Source organism: Squalius cephalus (assembly GCF_949319135.1).
Source record: "Squalius cephalus genome assembly, chromosome: 20".
NCBI classification, from domain to species: domain Eukaryota; kingdom Metazoa; phylum Chordata; class Actinopteri; order Cypriniformes; family Leuciscidae; genus Squalius; species Squalius cephalus.
The window spans coordinates 16,041,427-16,060,835 of NC_137141.1; the positions used below are offsets into that span (position 1 = coordinate 16,041,427).

At 37.8% G+C, this 19,409-nt stretch overlaps 1 protein-coding gene across 2 annotated transcripts in view; it reads right to left on the reverse strand.

Annotated features, from left to right (window-relative positions):
- Positions 1 to 955: 955 nt before the first annotated feature.
- Positions 956 to 19,409, reverse strand: part of adck1 (aarF domain containing kinase 1) — a 117,330-nt gene continuing 98,876 nt past the window's right edge. Inside the window, exons 11-12 of one of the 2 annotated variants that reach the window (XM_079854384.1) lie at positions 4,596 to 4,789; positions 956 to 1,767 (exon numbers count right to left, since the gene is read on the reverse strand). In XM_079854384.1, the coding sequence (XP_079710510.1) occupies positions 1,599 to 1,767; positions 4,596 to 4,789 (363 nt within the window). In that variant the 3' untranslated portion in view covers positions 956 to 1,598. The remainder of the gene's footprint in view (positions 1,768 to 4,595; positions 4,790 to 19,409) is intronic. The other variant, XM_079854385.1, reaches the window with a different exon arrangement.

A 19,409-nucleotide genomic window follows, 5' to 3' on the forward strand; every position in this document is an offset into this window, starting at 1 on the left:
TCTGTTTCTTGTTGGGCCTCCAATGGGGTCTAACCTAAAAAAAAAAGCTAACCTGGAAGGGAAGAGCAGGGTGTAATTGAACAAAAACATGCCCTCTGGATAGAGAAATGACTGGCTGTGATGTACTCTTTAACATCTCATCCAGGTCTAGCTTACAATATTAATGCATTTATAAGCTCTTGATTGTACTTGACACACTATACTCAGAAAAGACACTTAATATGCCTGTGGCATCTGACACCAAGACATATAGTAGCTCTTCAAAAAAAATCAACATTTACTCATGTCTGTCCAAACCCATGTGACTTAGACTTTGGTAGAACACCAAAAATACTTTTTTTTTTTTTAAGACTGCCTGTGCTCCACTAAATATTTCATTCACTTTTCCACATATTCAGACTTTAGATTATTGTCTTTTAACATTTTACATTTTTTTAGTAAACAGGAACTTAAATTTCAGGGTATTCCTCAAACAAGCCCATCGTTTGAGTTCAGAAGATCTTGACTAGAAACAGTAAAAAAAATATATATATTTTTTTCATTTCTTGAAATAAAACATTAACTGAATACATTAACTGAAATAAAATACTATTTAAAAAACTAAAACGTTTCTCATTTTCATTTTGTCATTTAAAAAAATGACAACTGTAAAATTAAGATACAAAAATCGAATTCAGAAAATATACAAATAATTATTTAAAAATTGATAATAAACAAATAAAATTGAATTCAAAATATCCACAAAATCTATAATAGTATATCAATGATACTACACACTGATTAGAATATAGCAAACAAGTCATGATTATTTTTAGGATACTTTTTTTTTTTTTTGGTTCTTTTGGAAGTTGACAGTCCCTGGTCACCATTAAGCTTTTCTTTGTAAAGAAAAGATCAGCGTGAACATTATTCAAAATTTCACCTATAGTGTTTTGCATGGAAAAATTAAGGTTTTGGAACACCATATTATTTTAATTCACTGATTAATTAATTTAATGTGAATGAAGTTTACCACAGTAAAAAAAAGAAGAAGAAAAAAAGAAGGAAACCTGCTGAACACAAAAAATAAAGCAATAAAACTTTATTGATCCAGCACAAAAAAATAAACCACAATATTATTGCATACTAAAATAAATAAAAAATGTGTGTTATACCACAACTGTTACATCAAAATGTTTGAGGTGATTTTGGCAACCAAATGGGAAAAGGAAATCTGAAGGAATGTAAAATAAAGGATTCCATAAAATTCTGTGGAGACGTGACGCACGTACACACGTCGATGTCACAAGTCTGAGGTATTGCGTAATCCAAACTAACTTACACTACCGTGAAAAACATCATTTAGATACTATGAAGAAAAATAATCATGCACGGAGCATTTGCTCTAACACATACTGCACTGATCACATGACTGGTTAATCATGTGATCAGTGGCTTTTCAGTGACCTTTTTTTTATATTGTTAAAAACCGATGATTTTACTTTCATTTGTTTGCTTTGCTTCCAGCATTCATTAAAAACGGTCCATGATCAACCCATAATGCACTTGGCAGAGTACGGAGTTCAATGCAGAGGGCGTTATGGCCTGGTTTAAGCCTCTCAGTTTGGGTGTGGCAGGCAGCTGAAGAGGTAGAAGACCCATCTGACCAGCGTGGAGCTGCGGAGCCACAACACCAGTTCATACAGGTCTATCTGGCACAGAGACCAACACTCAGACAGCGAGATCCGCAGCCGCCTGCTCCGAGACTTGGTTTTATTCCTCTTGTGCCTAATAGAGAGGCACAGACACAAAGAAAGACAGAAGAGTGAGGCGAAGAACCAGAAGAGGAAAGGTGAGATTACATTGGTCGAAGTAAGTTGGCTGTAAATGATTCAGACTGTGTTGGCTCAGGCTTCATGGTATAAGTGAGGGACTTTAGACAGACCACACTAGGTCATGTAATATTAACAGTTAGAGAGAGAGAGAGGGAGAAGTGTCAAGACCGTAGTCAGTGGGATATCCTTGGGCGGAAAACAATGACTCCTCCGCTCTTCTAAATGCATCTCACATTGTCACAGCAAACAGCTTTGAACTGACAAACAGTAAGTGAAATCGCATTAATTTTCTTACACGTTCCTGATGAGGAGAGTGAGAAATAAGATAAGGGTGACGGTGAAATTCACTCTAATTTCGTGAGCATTCAAACTCTACAAAGCTTTTTTGGGTGGACAAGTTTGACATTTCAGACCATAGCTGCTGTGTCAGACTGGAGATGACACACTGTGCTCCATCTGACAGGAGCACACCGACAGCATGAGCAGAATACAGGCTGAAGACAGAAAGCAGGGACTGATGGGAACCCAGGAGTCAGTCACCAACTGTCACTCGTCCTACTTTGCCTTGTTCACTCAACTTGTTGCATGCTCGGCACACAGGTCCAAAGGATTTTGCCAGACCTGCCAATTGGTGAAGATAACATATAGGCCAACATATTTCATAGAAGTAGATTTTGCATAATTAAACAAAAAATAATATTAATTTTTAAAAATGTATAAATATTATTTTTCATGTTTTTTAATCTATCTATCTATCTATCTATCTATCTATCTATCTATCTATCTATCTATCTATCTATCTATCTATCTATCTATCTATCTATCTATCTATCTATCTATCTATCTATCTATCTAAAACACATAGTGAGCCCAAACTTTTGAACTGTAGTGTAAAAACTACAGTTAATTTTGGATCCTGGGTGTGGATATTTACAGTTACAGTTAATATTACATAACTCGATGGCTCTTAGATCATCCATAATGAATATTTCAGAGACATAGTGGATGTAGTCACAGCTGAGCGAGAGCTGAATTATTAACCCAGGTCAGCGAGAGGCCTTTCAGTCTGTCTGTCCCTGCAAGCAGACAGAGCGCGACAGAAAGAGTGAACTCAGCATGCACTCCCAGTCCTCCTTGTTTTTCATTACACCTTGAATATGCAGCCAATCAGACAAAGCTGTGTCCAAAACCTGAAAACTACTACCTTCACAAGAAGCAGAAGCATTAAGGTACGTATAAAACCCTGAACATACTGTACATCCTAACATCCTGTTCATCTGGTAGATCTTCGACTTTGTGCTTTGTAACTTTGCAGATCTTTTTCATGCTCAAATAGCAACATTACACACTAAAGAAAGTTGAAAATGTAAAAAAAGCATAATAGGTCCTTTTTTTAAAATGTATACTTTTGTGTTTAAACCGAGAAAAAAAGAAACCCTTAAAGGTTTGAGGGTGAGTAAATGATGACAGAATTAGAATTTTTGGATGAACTATTCATACAGCTTGTACTATGAAAACCTAACTCAGTGTAATAGATGATACTGCAAACATTTCTGCACACATCAAACTAAATTAGTTGTGTGATGGTCCGGTTCCTTCTCCAAGTCTGTCTTTCTCTTTCTGCTGTGTCTGTGAGCACAGCAATTGGTAATGGATTTTAGATTCTGCATTCTGCACTTTGCTGCCATTTGGTTTTAATAAAAAGGCGTTGAGGCAGACAACATTGAGTTTCATGTCTGGGTGCTTTTTTCTTTCTGTATCGCGCCGAAATCCTTTACGAGCAGACGTGAGTGTCTCTCCGCTGACAACCGTCAGGATTCCTCCTTCAAATCCGAACGATTTTCTCCTCCAATCATCATGTTCTTCATTAGAATGGTGAGAATAAATCAATATGATCACTGCTCACTGCTGTGGAAAGCACAATATAGTACAATATAGTGGCATTCATTCACCCACTTGCATTTCAGGGTGGGGGAGGCTGGACTGAGTGGCTGCTAAGTCTTATGCGTGTGTGTGAGTGCATTTAAATGCTTTGTGAGGTCCCACAGAGTCCGTTTAGGTGAACGAGAGCTCCTGCGGTGCGTGGGATAGTGTCTGTGGGTTACTGGTGTGAGAGAGATGACACTGTCTTTGAGCACTGAGATGACATCAGGGACTTGAGCTCCAGAGCAGACACGCAGAGATGAGCCAATGAGAGCCCACTGAACAGAGAGAATGAGGCGTTTAACAGCAGACAGACACCTAATGTGTGGGATCAGGTTTTGTTCAGGTGCTGAAACTCTTACCATGTGACTATTCAAGTAACGCTTCAGTAAACATGGACAAAGAAGTCTCTTATGCTCCCCGAGGCTGAATTTATTTGATCAAAAGTAAAAACAGTAATATTGTGAAATATTTGTACAATTTTAAATAACTTTTTTCTATTTTAATATATTTTAAAATGTAATTTATTCCTGTGATGCAAAGCTGAATTTTCAGCAGCATTACAGTCTTCAGTGTCACATGATCCTTCAGAAATCATTCTAATATGCTGATTTGCTGCTCAAAAAACAGGATTCTTTGATGAATAGAAAGTTTAAAAAAATGTGTAGTAAAATGCCTTTACTGTCACTTTTGACCAGTTTGATGCATCCTTGCTGAATAAAAGCATGAATTAAAAAAAAAAAATCTTTCCAAACTTTTGAATGGAGATTTATACACAGGCTTTAACATACATATTAAACCCAGTGTATAAAGTGTGTACAAGAAATGAAAAAACAACCACTTTGCTGTGACTTTTACCTGGCTATGGCACGTGTACAGCAGCGGGACATATTGATAAAGGAGCTGGAACTGGCTCTGGTCTGCAGGATGGTCTCGATGCCTCTCAGCAGGTCGTTGGTTTTCAGAAGCAGCAGCATCTGTCGGGGAACCCTGTTCAGCAGCTCACTGATCTGAGGGAGGTACAGCGCTGCATTTGTTCGGATCTCCACATCCTGAGGGGTAAAACAAAAACGGGCCATCAGAAGATTTCACTATAGTAAGAGATATATTTATTTATAAGTGATACATGTTGAAAAGAATGGACAGTGGATTCTTCAAAAATGGGCCTTTTGTGTTCCATAGAAGTCAGTTGGGTTTGTTTTTACATTTAAATAAATAATGACAGAAATTTCATTTTTGAATAAGCTACTTTTAAGTGGACTACATAAGAGATGATCCCTTGACTTGAATTAAGGGCACACCCACCTAAATAAGTGATTAAAATGTTCACTATAGGGGGCAGAGTGCAGGGAAGTGTGTGTGAGAGTGAGTGAGTGAGAGAGAGAGATAGAGATAGAGAAAGAGAGAGAGCGGGGTGCAGGGAAATGGAGTAGCTTATTTCACAGACAACTGAGAAACTAAGTGCTTGAAACTGCGACTGTGAAGATTAGCTATTCTGGCTCTGTCACTTCGGCAACATCAGCCCCCTGAGTTGATACTCCCGGCAAATTTTTATTAGTAATCAGGCATGAAGACCTCCCTTCCTCCCCCTGCCTGACTGGGAAAATAAGATTCCGGAAGATGTCAACAGTAGCTAATTCAAGTTCACACTGTAAGCAGATTTTTTGACCTAGACTAAGCACTATCCTGAACTTTACCTTACTGAATACAATGCATTATTTGCTTACTTTTCTTTTCTATTTACTCATTTTCATTTATTTTTATATCCTTATTCTTATCCTTAGAGTTTGATTGGACATGCAGTCTTTGACACTAACAACAAAATATTTACAGTAGGAAGCTGTTGATAAGCCTATTAATTCCTTAAAAAAATATATGCATTAGCATCTCCTGATTTTTTTATTGTTGATGTTTCTACAAACTGATGTTTTCAGCACTGATGATAATAATAATTGTTTCTTGAGCAGCAAATCATCATATTAGAATGATTTCTGAAGGATCATGTGACACTGAAGACTGGAGTAATTATGCTGAAAATTAGGCTTTCCCATCAGAGGCATAAATTACATTTTAAAAGATATTAAAATAGAAAACGGTTATTTCAAATTATAATAATATTTCACAATATTTCTGTTTCAATCTGAATGACTTCTTATAATTAAAAAAAATTAAATCTATATCAATAAGGCACATGCGAGAAAACGAACAACAACAAACAACTAAACATGGACACTAACAGTAAAGACAAAAACACTGTTAGTTATGAAAATCTGACTCTAGTTCATCAGCTGAGGTTTGACAAGAGTGGCAATTTGCATCAACAGCTAATAATTCCACTGACCAGCAGACCAAGTGATTAAAATCATAATTAACAATCGCAAACCTCGATTAAAGTTTTAATTAAAATCAATTAGTCCATTAGAATTAAACGTCAATAAGTCCCTGCAAAAGCATAAGCCTGTAGTACTACAAAGTTAATGTTGTTGGAGAGCGCAAAGAGCTGTACAACTGTGCATTTTGATAAGATTTACCCACTATGCTAAATGCGAGAATACTTTTTGTGAGCAAAAAACAAACAAAAATTACAACCTCATTCTCTTTCATGTCAGTCTCTGATGCTGTTAAAGGAGAACTTGGTAACTTTTTTAACTTAATAAAACTGTCTAGAATTCATTTGGATGGTTAAACAACCTGTTCTGCGAAGAAGTGACTAGAGTTCGCTAGAGTTGCCGAGTTCTCCTTTAATGTTGTAAAAATAGTGCAGTGCTTCCGGGTTATTTGTCAGAACGACGGCTCAGTATTGGCCGGCTCCTGCGTCAGCATCACACGCATGAGTCGTGGTGCTCACGTGAACAGTGTCAGAGACTGACACGGAACAGAAGGTATTGTTGAATAAAGTCGTTATTTTTGTTAGTTTTTTTGCTCACAAAAAGTATTCTAGTCGCCTTATAACATTAAGGTTGAACCACAGACTTTAACGATGTCTTTACTACCTTTCTGGGCCTTGAAATCTATGGGAGGTCAGAAAGCTCTCGGATTTCATCAAAAATCTCTTATTTTGTGTTCCAAAGATGAACGACATGAGGGCGAGTAATGAATGACATAATTTTCATTTTTGGGTGAACTAACCCTTTAAGGCCAACTCACTCTGCACCGACAGATGCCAACTAGTGGCAACACACACATTCGTCAGGTTTTGTCGGATCAGTGTGTCACCCTTGTCGGTGTCTGTTGGTATTAGATTAAACGTTGAATCGGCATTCGACTGTAAAACTGTCAGCGCTAGTCAGAGTCTGTCAGTGCAGTGTGAATCAGCCTTTACTTGTAATTATTTGTGAAATTTACTAGCAATTTCTGATAAAAATTTGTTTTAAACCTTTTTTTTGTTTCAGTGTACTATATTGTATGAATCAGCAGTCCAGTGGTCAAATATCTGTACTAGTCACTAAATGGCTGCAGGTTGAAAACCCACAAGATGAGCTCTTGAGTAAGGCACAAAACCTTGGGTTGTTCCGGATAATGTTCTTTTGAAACATGTTTAAAGTCTCTATGACACAAAATGATAGGGTTACACCACATATGGCCTGCGATGGCACTGAAGTATTTTCTGCTCTCGGCTCTGCAGGGCTGTGGTGTGAAGAACAGGCAAAGTGGATGTGACAGCAGGTACGTTCTGCTGAACATTTCAGACACCCTGTGTCCTGTCCTCAAATAACCCAACTTTACATGGTGTACACATACTTAAAAGATTTATAAGAAGAGACCAGCTATCAGAGTGCCAAACTGTTAATGAAATCTTTCAATGATTACAATTAGATCATAATGCCAATATAATAAAACTATATTGTATTAAGGCCCCTGATGGTATCACATGGGCATGGTTTCCATGGTTGGCATCAACCTGGTTATGTCTGGCTCTATTTTACCCCGGGGCTAATCTATTCTGAGAGGGCCAGGAGCCAAGAGACATGTCTGGGGCCTGCAGAGACCCATGAAGACCCCCAGCAGCCTAGGGCCCACAACAAGCTGCTGCAACAGCCAGGACAGGTGTAGAGCAGTCTCAATGCCAAACACGTGTCTCTGGAATAAAGGAGGCAGTGACCATACAATATATGTACCAGCAAGATGAGAAAACAGGCCCAGAAGAAGAGAATGAAAAAAAACAAAAACAAAACATAACACATACAATACCCAAGTCATTCCAAACCATGAGTAAAGAACACATGACCGCCCACATTTATATACAGATTCTGAGGATGGAAAAAAGAATGAAAATTCCTGTCAATTGAGGTCATTTCAATAATAAATACAATTTATTGCAAATTTGTATTCACGCTTTGTTTCCCTCTTAGAGACAATGTAAAAGAAATCCAATAATTGGATAAGTATATTAAAGATACTAAAACATATTGTGATGACGTATTTTATACATTTATTCTCACAAAAAACTCTTTAACTACTCACTGTCATATGAACAACCATTACAATGCTTCAAATCTGATAGGTCTTAAGTGCAACATAACTGTAGGCAATGATTTTAGTCCTGCAGAAATAATTGACTCATTATTAATAAGCAAATGCTAATTGCTAATTAACATTGAGTAATTTGTTAAAAAATCTGACTAATTATAAGGGGGCTAGACACTGTATTTGATGGTGTTTCATCTGCATTGCATGTGTGAGAACCATTAATGAAATGAAAATCTGTTCCAGTATTTTGTTCCAGTATTTTTTTTCCCCTCAGTTCCCAGGTGTGTTTGCATTATTCAGCAACTTGTGCTACAGTGATAAACAACAGCGATGAAATAAAATAAAAAAATAAAAAAAAAGATAATTTTGTCTTTTTATCTTACAATTCTGACATTTCACCCCCCTCGCAACTGCAAATTTATATCTCACAATTCTGACTTGTTTTCCTTGCAATTGCAAGTTTAAAACTTTCAATATTAACTTTTTTCCCATTGAAATCCGTGTTTATATTTCACAAATCTGAACAAATTTTTCACGCTTCCAAGGTTATAACTTGCAATTCTGACTTTTCTCAGACTTGTAGAATTTAAACTCAGAATTTCAAAACAGTAAAGTCAGAATTGTAAGATAAAAAGTTGCAATTACTTTTTACTTTTAATTTATTATTCCATGTTGGAAACAAGTTTCTGTAGAATTTAGCCTCGTTTAGAAAAAATAACCTGACAGAGCTGTTTATATTAAGTCACATGGTTGAATCTTTGGATTAAGTTCAGATGGATGCCTGACGTGAAGGTTAAATCCTTTTTCAAGCAAATTAAAATGGGTGACAGTCTAGATACACAGCCATTGGTCAAAACATCTGAAAGGATTTTCATCACCTATAGGCAATCATGTAAAGTAAGCAGCAAAACAGGTCAGGGTGTGAAAATCCCAAACATATTCCATGTCATAAAAGAGAAAGTCAATGCAAAGACAATTTCCCAAAAGAGAGTTCCCAGAAATCACTTCAGTTTCTTGGCAGGATAAAAAAAGCCTGGTCATTCAGTGCACTCCAGCAGCAATAGTATTTTAATAACTGATTGCTGTGCTATGACTTGAGCTTGAAAAACATGTGCAAGCTCCATTTTCCTGTCCATTTATCTGCTAATCCTTAAATCTCAATCTCTAAAATTTCAGAGGAGGAGGAGGAGGGGGGGATTAGGTGCTAAATTAAGTGGATTTAAGTTTGCTATCGCTTGGGTGGGATTTACAGGCGCCGGCAGCAGCAGCGAGCAAAAGTGAGGGGTTCGGATTAAAATAGGACACTGAACACTTGGTCTATGACCTAAAGCTACTGCTCCAACATCCAACCCATATGCCCCCACAATCTCTGCATATATTCCACCACTTGAGGCAACAGTAAAAAACACATGCGCTCCTCCATGTGCACGCATTCTCTTTAAAGGGGTGGTTGATTATGATTTCACTTTTTTAACTTTAGTTAGTGTGTAATGTTGCTGTTTGAGCATAAACACCATCTGCAAAGTTACAATGCTCAAAGTTCAAAGCAAAGGAAGATATTTGCTTTTAAAGAAATCGCTTTTTAAGGACTACAACTAACAGCTGGTAGGGACTACACGACATTCCTCCAGGGTTAGTGACATCACCAACCCTACAATTTACATAAACCCCGCCCCCGGAACATTTATAGATTAACAAGACAGAATATGCTAATCAATGACTAGAAGATAACTACACATAAGCTACATAAATCCATCATCTAACCATTCAGAAATGTCCTGTTGCGTTCTACACATTGTCACCTCTTCTTGAGTCTCTCCATCATTGTCTGACTACGGTTTGAACATAAAAGGCTAAAAGTTCTTGAAATTTTCAGTGCATGTCTGTGTGAGTGCAAGCTGTTGAAGCTCCGCCCCCTGTGCCGGGAGCAGCAGCTCATTTGCATTTAAAGGAACAGACACAAAACGGTGCGTTTTTGCTCACCCTCAAAACGTGACAATTTTAACATGCTATATAAAAATATCTGTGGGGTATTTTGAGCTAAAACTTCACATACACACTCTGGGGACAACAGAGACTTATTTTACATCTTGTGAAAAGGGCATTATACCACCCCTTTAAGGAAAGACTCATTTGATTGGCTCACTGCCTTATTTCTTTTGGTGCTGCACAGATGGTTATAGTCTAAGAGTGACTATGGGCCTGTTCAAGTGGCCCCTATGTGTGGACTGTGTCCGGATTAAACGCCTACTAAGAGATAATCATCCCTAATTATTGGACATATGTAAAGCACAGAACCCAGAAATGTCTATGAACAGCGCAGATTATATTCATGGTATATTATATTTAAAAAAAAAAAACAATCCCTACAAATAAAGAAATAAATTAGGGCTGTCGCTTTAACACGTTAACACCCCGCCCCAAACCTACATAGCTCATCTTACATTTCATACAGTTTATTGATGATAAACATGAAGCAGGGCAACAACTCACTGTAGCTTATAGAAAGCAGTTAGAATACCCCTAAAATTCAAGATATGAGGGCAAAAATGTTTTGTCTCATATTTATTTCATGATTATAGTTAAGCAATATCACCCGAGTAACGAGCGCACTGTCACACGATTGCTGTTTTTGTCTCGAATAGCGCGAGTGTAAATGTGATATTGATTTTATACACCAGTTCAATAAATAAGAAGTTAAAGGCCCACTGCCTTGGAACGCGCAGCTTTGTATGATGCGCTGACGTAATTTCCACTGAAACAGGAAGCTAAGGCGGGACATATTGAATGGCTCCTCCCGCTTTTCAAATAGTCAATAGCGTTTAGTTTACCTCACAGACTGCAATTCGTACTTGACAGCACCATGGAAGCAAATCAGAGCGCTGATGATACATTGGATTAAATAGTAGAGCTGTGAATAAATTCTAGCCATTTCATTCTTAACCAACGTACAGTTGGAAAATGGAATAAAACTCGAGCGTTTGAGCAACGAACACACATCTCCACCCATATTGCTTTGTGCCGTGTCAACAGTTGCTTTGGCCAGGTTTTATTTATAGCATAGGGGGCGGGACGCTTTAGATTCTAGAGAGCATTTGATTGGACAGAAGATGTGATGAGAAGCTGAAGTCCGCGGTGATGTCATAAAAATCTGTGATCCATTTTAGCGGAAATGAGAGACTAAGTTTTGAATGATTATATCTCCTAAATGCACATTTTGTCATTGTTTTGAAACACACCAGCTTATTCATAACCTTAAGGCTAACATATTCATACTAAAAGCTATTTTGATTTCAGGGGGCCTTTTAATATTGTGTTATATTTTAGACACTTTTGCTCTAAAAGTCTGCTTTTACCAATGAAAATAAAAGCCAGAGTAAAGCCAGAGCAGAACTGTCAAGCGGTGCTTCGTTTCTGACTGAATCCACGTTTTTAGCAAATCAATCGGGTGAACCGGGTGAATGATTCAATCGTCCATTCATAAAGAGAGCCATTTACTTCATTCCTGAATGAATCAGCCGTTTGAACGAATCGAATCAATGAATGACGACATTTTTTTTTTAGAGCAGATCAAAAAGTTCCATGATGGCCTGGAAAACACATTTTTTAAATTACCGGTTATTTCCAGGGTTTTTTCTGTTATGTGTGAGGGGTCGCAATAATATTTGCATTTCAAAAATGAGTCGCACAAAAAAAAAAAATGTTGTAGAGGGAATTCTTCAGGCCTTTCAATTTTTGGACTTTATCAGTTTAATTTGCTTGAAGAGTTAACTGTGTCATGTAGCACATTATCATTCTCCATTGTATGCTATTTTTTACGTGCCTGATGATGCATTCTGCTTTTAGCAGCAGGGCCACATCTCTCTGCTTTTGAAGTTAGTCTGCACTTCAAAGTTCAACTACAAGGCATCTCTCCACTTTAAAGACGAGGGGTAATCATGAGGTAAGTAACCCCGCTGCTCCGTTCATGCGCCATTGTCCCCTGATGACTCTTGGGTGGATGTGGCGCACTGCATAAAAGGGTCAATCGCTCTTTGTGGACGTGATTTGGACAAAATCAGAGACAGACTGACTGTGTCGTGCTACCAGCTCAGACAGCTGGAGACAGAGACAGTCATGATTATCCATGGCTCTCTCTATCTCTGCCTGCTCAGAACAGCAGAGGTTGAGAATATGGTCATGGCGGAGGAATATGGTCCTGGTGGAGAATATGGTCCTAGCGGCCCTCCCTCTGGGCATCGTGGTGAGCAGCCAGAGACGGCCCAGGACTGCACATAACTAACCGGCCAACGGAGTCACTACCCATCAAATCAGTCAGCATGCAGGAGCACGTATATTGATAGTCCGTTCCTCAGTCGAATACTTAATGAAGAAAAATTCTCAGCTTGCCCTAGGATAAAATAAGGAAGAGGACGCTAAAATAACAATGCGACAGTCCTTCTGCATATTCACGAGCGCTTCAAATACACATTCCATTTCATCCCCGTGAGGAGTCAAAATCACTACATAAAAGGATTAACCGCTTAGTGCTCTCAGCTCTGCAGCTTTCTGTATCAAGGCACTGAGGAAATGGGTCAATCTGATCAAGCGAACGGAGGTCCGTTGGGGAAACAACCTTCTGATCTGAGTAAAGACCTACAGTACCAGTCAAAAGTTCGGAAACATTACTATTCTTTATGTTTTTGAAAGAAGTATTTTATGCTCATCAAGGCTGCATTTATTTAATCAAATATACAGAAAAAACAGTAATATTGTGAAATATTATTAAAATTTTAAATAATGGTCTTCTGTTTTAATATACTTTAAAATATCATTTATTCCTGTGATGCAAAGCTGGATTTTTATCAGCCAATACTACAGTCTTCAGTGTCACACAGCAGGGTGGGAGAGCGAGGGAGGGTTGGGATACTGAATTGTCATGTGTATTCATGTTCACATTCTGGCTTGTTTATTAATTAATTATAATAATAATAATAACAGAAACACCCATTGTTTTAATTGTTGATAATATTATACGAGCAAGAATACATTTTTTTTTCCTGACTATCCACACAATTGGAAATGTGACACTGATTTTATACAACAGTTCAACAAACAAAAAGATAACATTAAGTGACGTACATTTTAAACACAGTATTGTCAATTTTGTTCTATTTTTCAACGAAATTATAGTTCCAACGAAAGCCACAGCAGAACTGTTGTGAGTCCCCCAGCAACACACATTTGTGGCGTTTCTTTAGTGAACGAATCTGCGGCTTTGAATGAATTGGGAGAGTCAATGATTCAATGACTCATTCATAAATACAGACATTTGTTTCATTACTAGATGAATGAATGACTCGATGGCTCACTCATTAAGACAGTGACTTGCCGCCGAATATTGCCGGTATTTCATATTTCTCTGTTGAACTTTTCAATTTAAAAAATTATCTCATAACATTATTTATGCCATTGCAATTGCATTCATGCCAGCTCTGAACAGCATTAAACAATGCAGCTAAATACATGCAGCTTGTACCATGGAAGTGCAAAGATGGCCTTTATTGATCATTTCATTTGATTGAAATGATTTGTTTAGTTTAGTCATTTATTGATTTATTTATCTCATTAATAATTATTATTTGAAATAAAACATGAGACATATATTTAATAGGGTTAGAAAAATTTTGAATTTATAAAGGTAAAAAATGCACCTGAAAATCAATTTAAGGGGGCAAATATTGTCCCCTAATGGAAAAGGAGTGACTGTAGTCTAAGTGGAAGACTTCTATTGTACTCAGAAGGATGATGTTAAATGCCTCAGGGGGCACGCCACTAAAAAGTTTGGGAACCACTGCTTTACAGGATGAAAAAAAAAAAAAAAAAAGCCGAAATGACTTGAAAGTTTGAAGAGAGTCGAGGTGTAAGTACTCAAATTTGGAGTGAATTGGTTCCACAATAAGACAATACACCTGAGACCTTTCAAGTGTAAATACTAAGAAAAGCACTACAAAAAATGTCTAGGTTAAGATTTGATTTTACTGTGACTACCCGACTGCACAGATGCAAAGAGAAACTGGATCTACTGTAAACGGAATTAAAATGTCAAGTCTTTACTCACTCATCCACTGAGAAAGTACTCAAGTACGGTGCTGCAAATGCATGTTTACGAGAGCTGCGGCTATTAATAACGTCAGCTGGGTTAGTAGTAGTCGAGATTTATGGGACTGTGTGCATGATGGGAGGTTAGGACAGTAACTATTAAATTCTTTACACATCAGAATTGATTTAACTGCTTAACAAGCTCACTGGACGGAGAACTATTTAGAGCTCAGCCTTCTGACAGTATAAGCCACACCAGGACAACCCAACTTTCCACAGCTGTCCGCCAAATAAAAAGACCAGAGCAACTCAGAGGACAGCTTAAGTTCTTTCTTTTAGCTGAGTGTGTGCCCCTGTCACAAAGCCTGAGGCTCAGCATTGGGTACTGAAGGAAACTTCAGAAATAGAGGCCCAGACTAAAACAAGCACACTCAAGTTTTCAGTTTTTTTCCCCTCACTCTTTCTCTTATGGCCAGTTAGGTGAAACTATGTAAGGATACAGACTTTCAAAACTGCCCCTGCTGTTTACATACTATATCTCTGCTTTTCTCTAGTGGACAGGGAAAAACAGCTGACCACAGGGGGGGGTGGACATGCTAGCGGTTTGTATGGCAAATAGGCCGAACAGTCTCTCCCCCAACTATACGCAGCTCCGGGGCAGACATTATGAGACATGGGGCTGATCAGCGAGGACAGCGCTATGAACAACCCAAAAAAGCTCTCCCCTGGGATAAACACAAAAGCAATTACACAGGAGGGAGGATATTCTTCCTGCCTCCCAATTCATTATTCACATATAGGCCTTTCAGGGCTCCACACTAACCGAGCAGATTTAGCAGGGGGTAATAAGGGGATGCTCTTGCCAATGGGAGTTTAACTGAGTAGCAATTTAAAAAAGAAAAAGACAGATAAAAATACATTAAATTCTATAGTAAAAGGCAGAGCCATTTAGTATACATACATACACATAACTAAAATGTAGTACATTTTTATTTTTATAATTTACTAAAAATTACAATGTATATATTTTTTCTATATGTACATGCATACACACACAGTCATTTTTAGTAAAAAAAAAAAAGAAAAAAAAAAAAGAAAAACATTGTTTCATATTCTAAGAAAATGGCACTTTTATCTGGTTTCAAGAACTGAAAAGTCAGTTAGACAAAACAATCCATTTTAAGATGAAGAGTGTCTCAAAAGACACATACTGTATGAACAATGCAGTGCTTTAAGAACTCTCATTTAAGCACTCATATCATTTCTGAGAAGTTTAAAGGTCAAAGCTATTATGTTCAATTCCATGTTCTCCGCCAACATCTGAGTGTCAGCTTTGTCAGACACATTTTCCATCACACAGAACTCATCCCTCATTCTGCAAAATGGCTACCAAAAAAGTGATGCATAGAATACAATTCCTTTCTTGAATATTAAAAAACATATAATTATGTAAATTTATTTAAAATTTAAATTTGTAATAATAAACTACCATTAGACTGATGCAGACAGGCAAGCAGTGTAATGCCAGGCAGACATGGTAAACAGGTAGTGCACTCAAATTCACTGCCCTAGATGCCCTCTGGGTCTTTGTTTTCACTTAGCATTCTTTGGTTCAAAGCTCAGTAGTTACTTTTCCATTTTAGCATAAACCCAATTTCAGATAACAGACCAAAAGCTAACAAAAAAAGAAAAAACGAAAAAAAAAAACTTTGATTACAGGACTGAGGAGAAACCTCTGGAGACCTAGGCCCAAGTGTTTGCAGAGAAGTCCTCTCTTCATCTGCCGGAGGAGATCAGTTCAATGGAGATTTTCTTTGTTTCACCTTTCTAGGTAAAACCATCCGACCGCATTCATGCGATAAACTTCATGTTTACATACAAACAAATGCTTCACTTATCACAAAACCTTTCTATAAAAAAAGTCTACATTTATGGGCCTTGAAAGTTGCAATGACGTTGCTGCCTATGGCTGGTTCAGAAACCTCTCGCAGTTCATCTAAAAAAAATTATCTTAATTTGTGTTCTGAAGATGAACGAAGGTCTTACGGGTTTGGAACGACATGAGGGTGAGTAATTAATGGCAGAATTTTCATTTTTGGTTGAACTCACCCTTTAACTCCTTCACTCCCTGGTGTTTTTCTGAGCTGTCACTCTTCCTTGATGTTATTGTTATTTGGCACTTTTCTGTCCATATCTATGATCTATTGACAGGCTATGTCTCTAGCTCCCATGTTCTCCCTATCTCTGCTTTCTCTTCGCCCCCCCCCCTCCTTGTCGTCGTCGTCTTTCTCCAGCAGTGATTGCAGCTCTCAATTCATCCACAAAGCGAGCATTTCTCCAGCACAATGAATGTAAATTGCATTCATTTCAATTTCGGCACTAATGTTCTTGATGTTTGTTCCTGTTTCACGGCAAAACAAACAAAATGGAATACAGTTCCGTTCAGTGGATTGCAAGATTAGGATTTAGAGCATATTTTGTAGCCAAGTCGTTCTGCCATCCCTGAGAGAAACTCCAGTTCATTTGGCTGCGGCCCCGAAGATGATTATGCTCTGTCTAATCAGGCATGTAATTAGACTGCAACAAGTAAAAAAAATGAAAAGTATGATATTAAAAATGCACGTCGGTGTCATAAATGAACCTGATCCCAGTATTTTTAGGTAAATTTATGTATAGTTCTAACACATGGTGTCAAAAACACAGTCTAGGCAAGGCAAGGCAAGTTTATTTATATAGCACATTTCATACACTTTGGCAATTCAAAGTGCTTTACATAGAAAGGAATACAAATAATCACAAAATAAAAGCAAGGAAAATTAAAACAGTTATTCAAAATGCTTTACATAGAAAGGAATTAAAATATCACACTGGCAATTCAAAGTGCTTTGCATCGAAAATAAGCACAAAATAAAAGCAAGGGAAATGAAAACAGTTATAAAAGGAATTAAAAGAGATAAATTATACAGTTATACAATTAATTAGAGTAAAATTAATTAAAGTAGTAAAAGGATGATACATAGTATAAACTTCTCATCTGGCAAAACACCGGTGTATCTTATTTTGCATATAGTTTTACTCTTAAGGGCCTTACACACCGGGACGAATATCGGCGCGTGTTATTCGCCAGCGTTTTTCAATGCGTTTTTTGTGTTCACACCCAAGCGATTTTCGCTGACGATGAGCCGAGTGAACATGCAAATTCATTCCCTGACATTAGATGGCGCTTAATACCACTCCATAATAGTTCTCTTTTATCAAGATTTTTGTAGTCACTGTCACGTTTGTCATATAGTATATGTTCCGACACCAACGAGACCAGCAGCTCTACAATCATCTTGCCTTGCATCTTCCTCGTCTTATTTCTTCCCGGCAGTGTAGACGCTACTTGGCGTATATCTTCTTTGCCGTTACGTATGTGTGCTCGGCAAGACAGTTTTGTGTTTGAGCGCCCCCAAGTTGTGTTTTACTGTAACTTCAGAAGCTCCAGACACGTGAGCAAAAGCGACAATCTCATTGGTCGGATAGTTTTTGACGCGGCGCGTCAAACCAAAAAAACGAACCCAAGGCGTTTTTAAAAAAATGACGCTTTTACGCGTGCCGTTTTTCACGACGGTGTGCACACTCACATTGGCGCCCTTTGTTTAGTCATGAGGCGTTAAATGTCGGCGAATATCGCGCGCTAAATTCGTCGCGGTGTGAACAGGCCTTTACACTGTGTCTGTGGTGTTTATTCGGCGCGCCTAAAAATTCCATTGGAAGTCTCCAATGGACCCGATTTTTCCCTAAAATTGGACAGAAGGAGCTCTAGGACTGACTCACGGGGTAACCTCGGGGCCCCATCAGTCCGCACCCCAAAAAAAAACATTTGTTTGGAAGCTCTAGGAATGTCTAGCTAAATTAATTCCAGTCTGGATGTTTTGAAATGGAGAAAAAATATTAAAAGTAAAGTATTGTTATTCTATATTAGTTATAATCAGTTGCATTCACCAGATCATCTTCAGACCATGTCGACAAAAAGTTATGGAATTCAAATTGATTCGTCAAACCGTTCTTGAATACCACGCAAACTAATTTTACGTAGCACTTGCAAAAACAGACGCAAGGCTGTATCTCCCTAACGCTTTATCATATTCAGACCAAACTTGGTACATGTCATCACAAGCATGACTTGAGGCCACATGCTGCGTTTCAGCACAGCGCCACCTACTGGTCCGGAGATACGAAAAATTGCTATTTTTGTTTTTAACTTCTGAACTGTTTGTCCAAAAATCCAAAAAGTGGTCTCGTTAGATTCAGGGCAGAGTCGACTGATATCTAATTTTACCATGTCGGCCATTTTGAATTTTGTACTAAAATGCTGTATTTTAGGAACGCATTAATGTATCTTTACAAAACTTGGTATGGGTCATCGGCACAATGCTCTGAAAGAGTCTGAGAAGATTCGGACCAGCGCCATCTAGTGGTGAAAAAAAATATTTAAATGCTTATAACTTTGGATTTGTTTGACTCGTTTTCACGGGAGTCATCTCCTTACATTCCTGAATCCTTGGGGAGTCTAACGATACCAAACATTCCAGGTTTTGCCTTATGGTTAGCGCAATGTTGTAAACTAGCGCTTAAAAAACATTTGCCAATATCTTCGAAACCGTTAGACCGATGGAGACGAAACCACCATAGGAAGTTTGGAAACATAGGTTGTTAGCAAATGCTAATGCCCAAATGTAAAAATTTTGCTATTAAGTGGCAAAAAAATCCAATCAAAATCACCCATGGGTCATTTTTTATGCTATTTTCACCAAATTTGACATACACATGTATGGACTCACTCTGAGAACACATAAAAAAAAAGCGGTGGAACTGCGCCACTTGGTGGCACTATAATAGAACAAAACAAGGACAATGCCATTAATTACAATACAATATTAAATGCAACACTTTACGAATGCATTGGTGTACCGTTACAAAACTCGGTATGTGTCTTGATAATCTATTAAATCATACTTTTAGTTACTGTATATATGATTTTTCAGCCATTTTGCCTAAAATCATCTTTAAATGTCTTTAATTTCTCATTGTTGCAGTTGGTCTGACACTGACACTTCCAGCCATGTTGGCATGTCT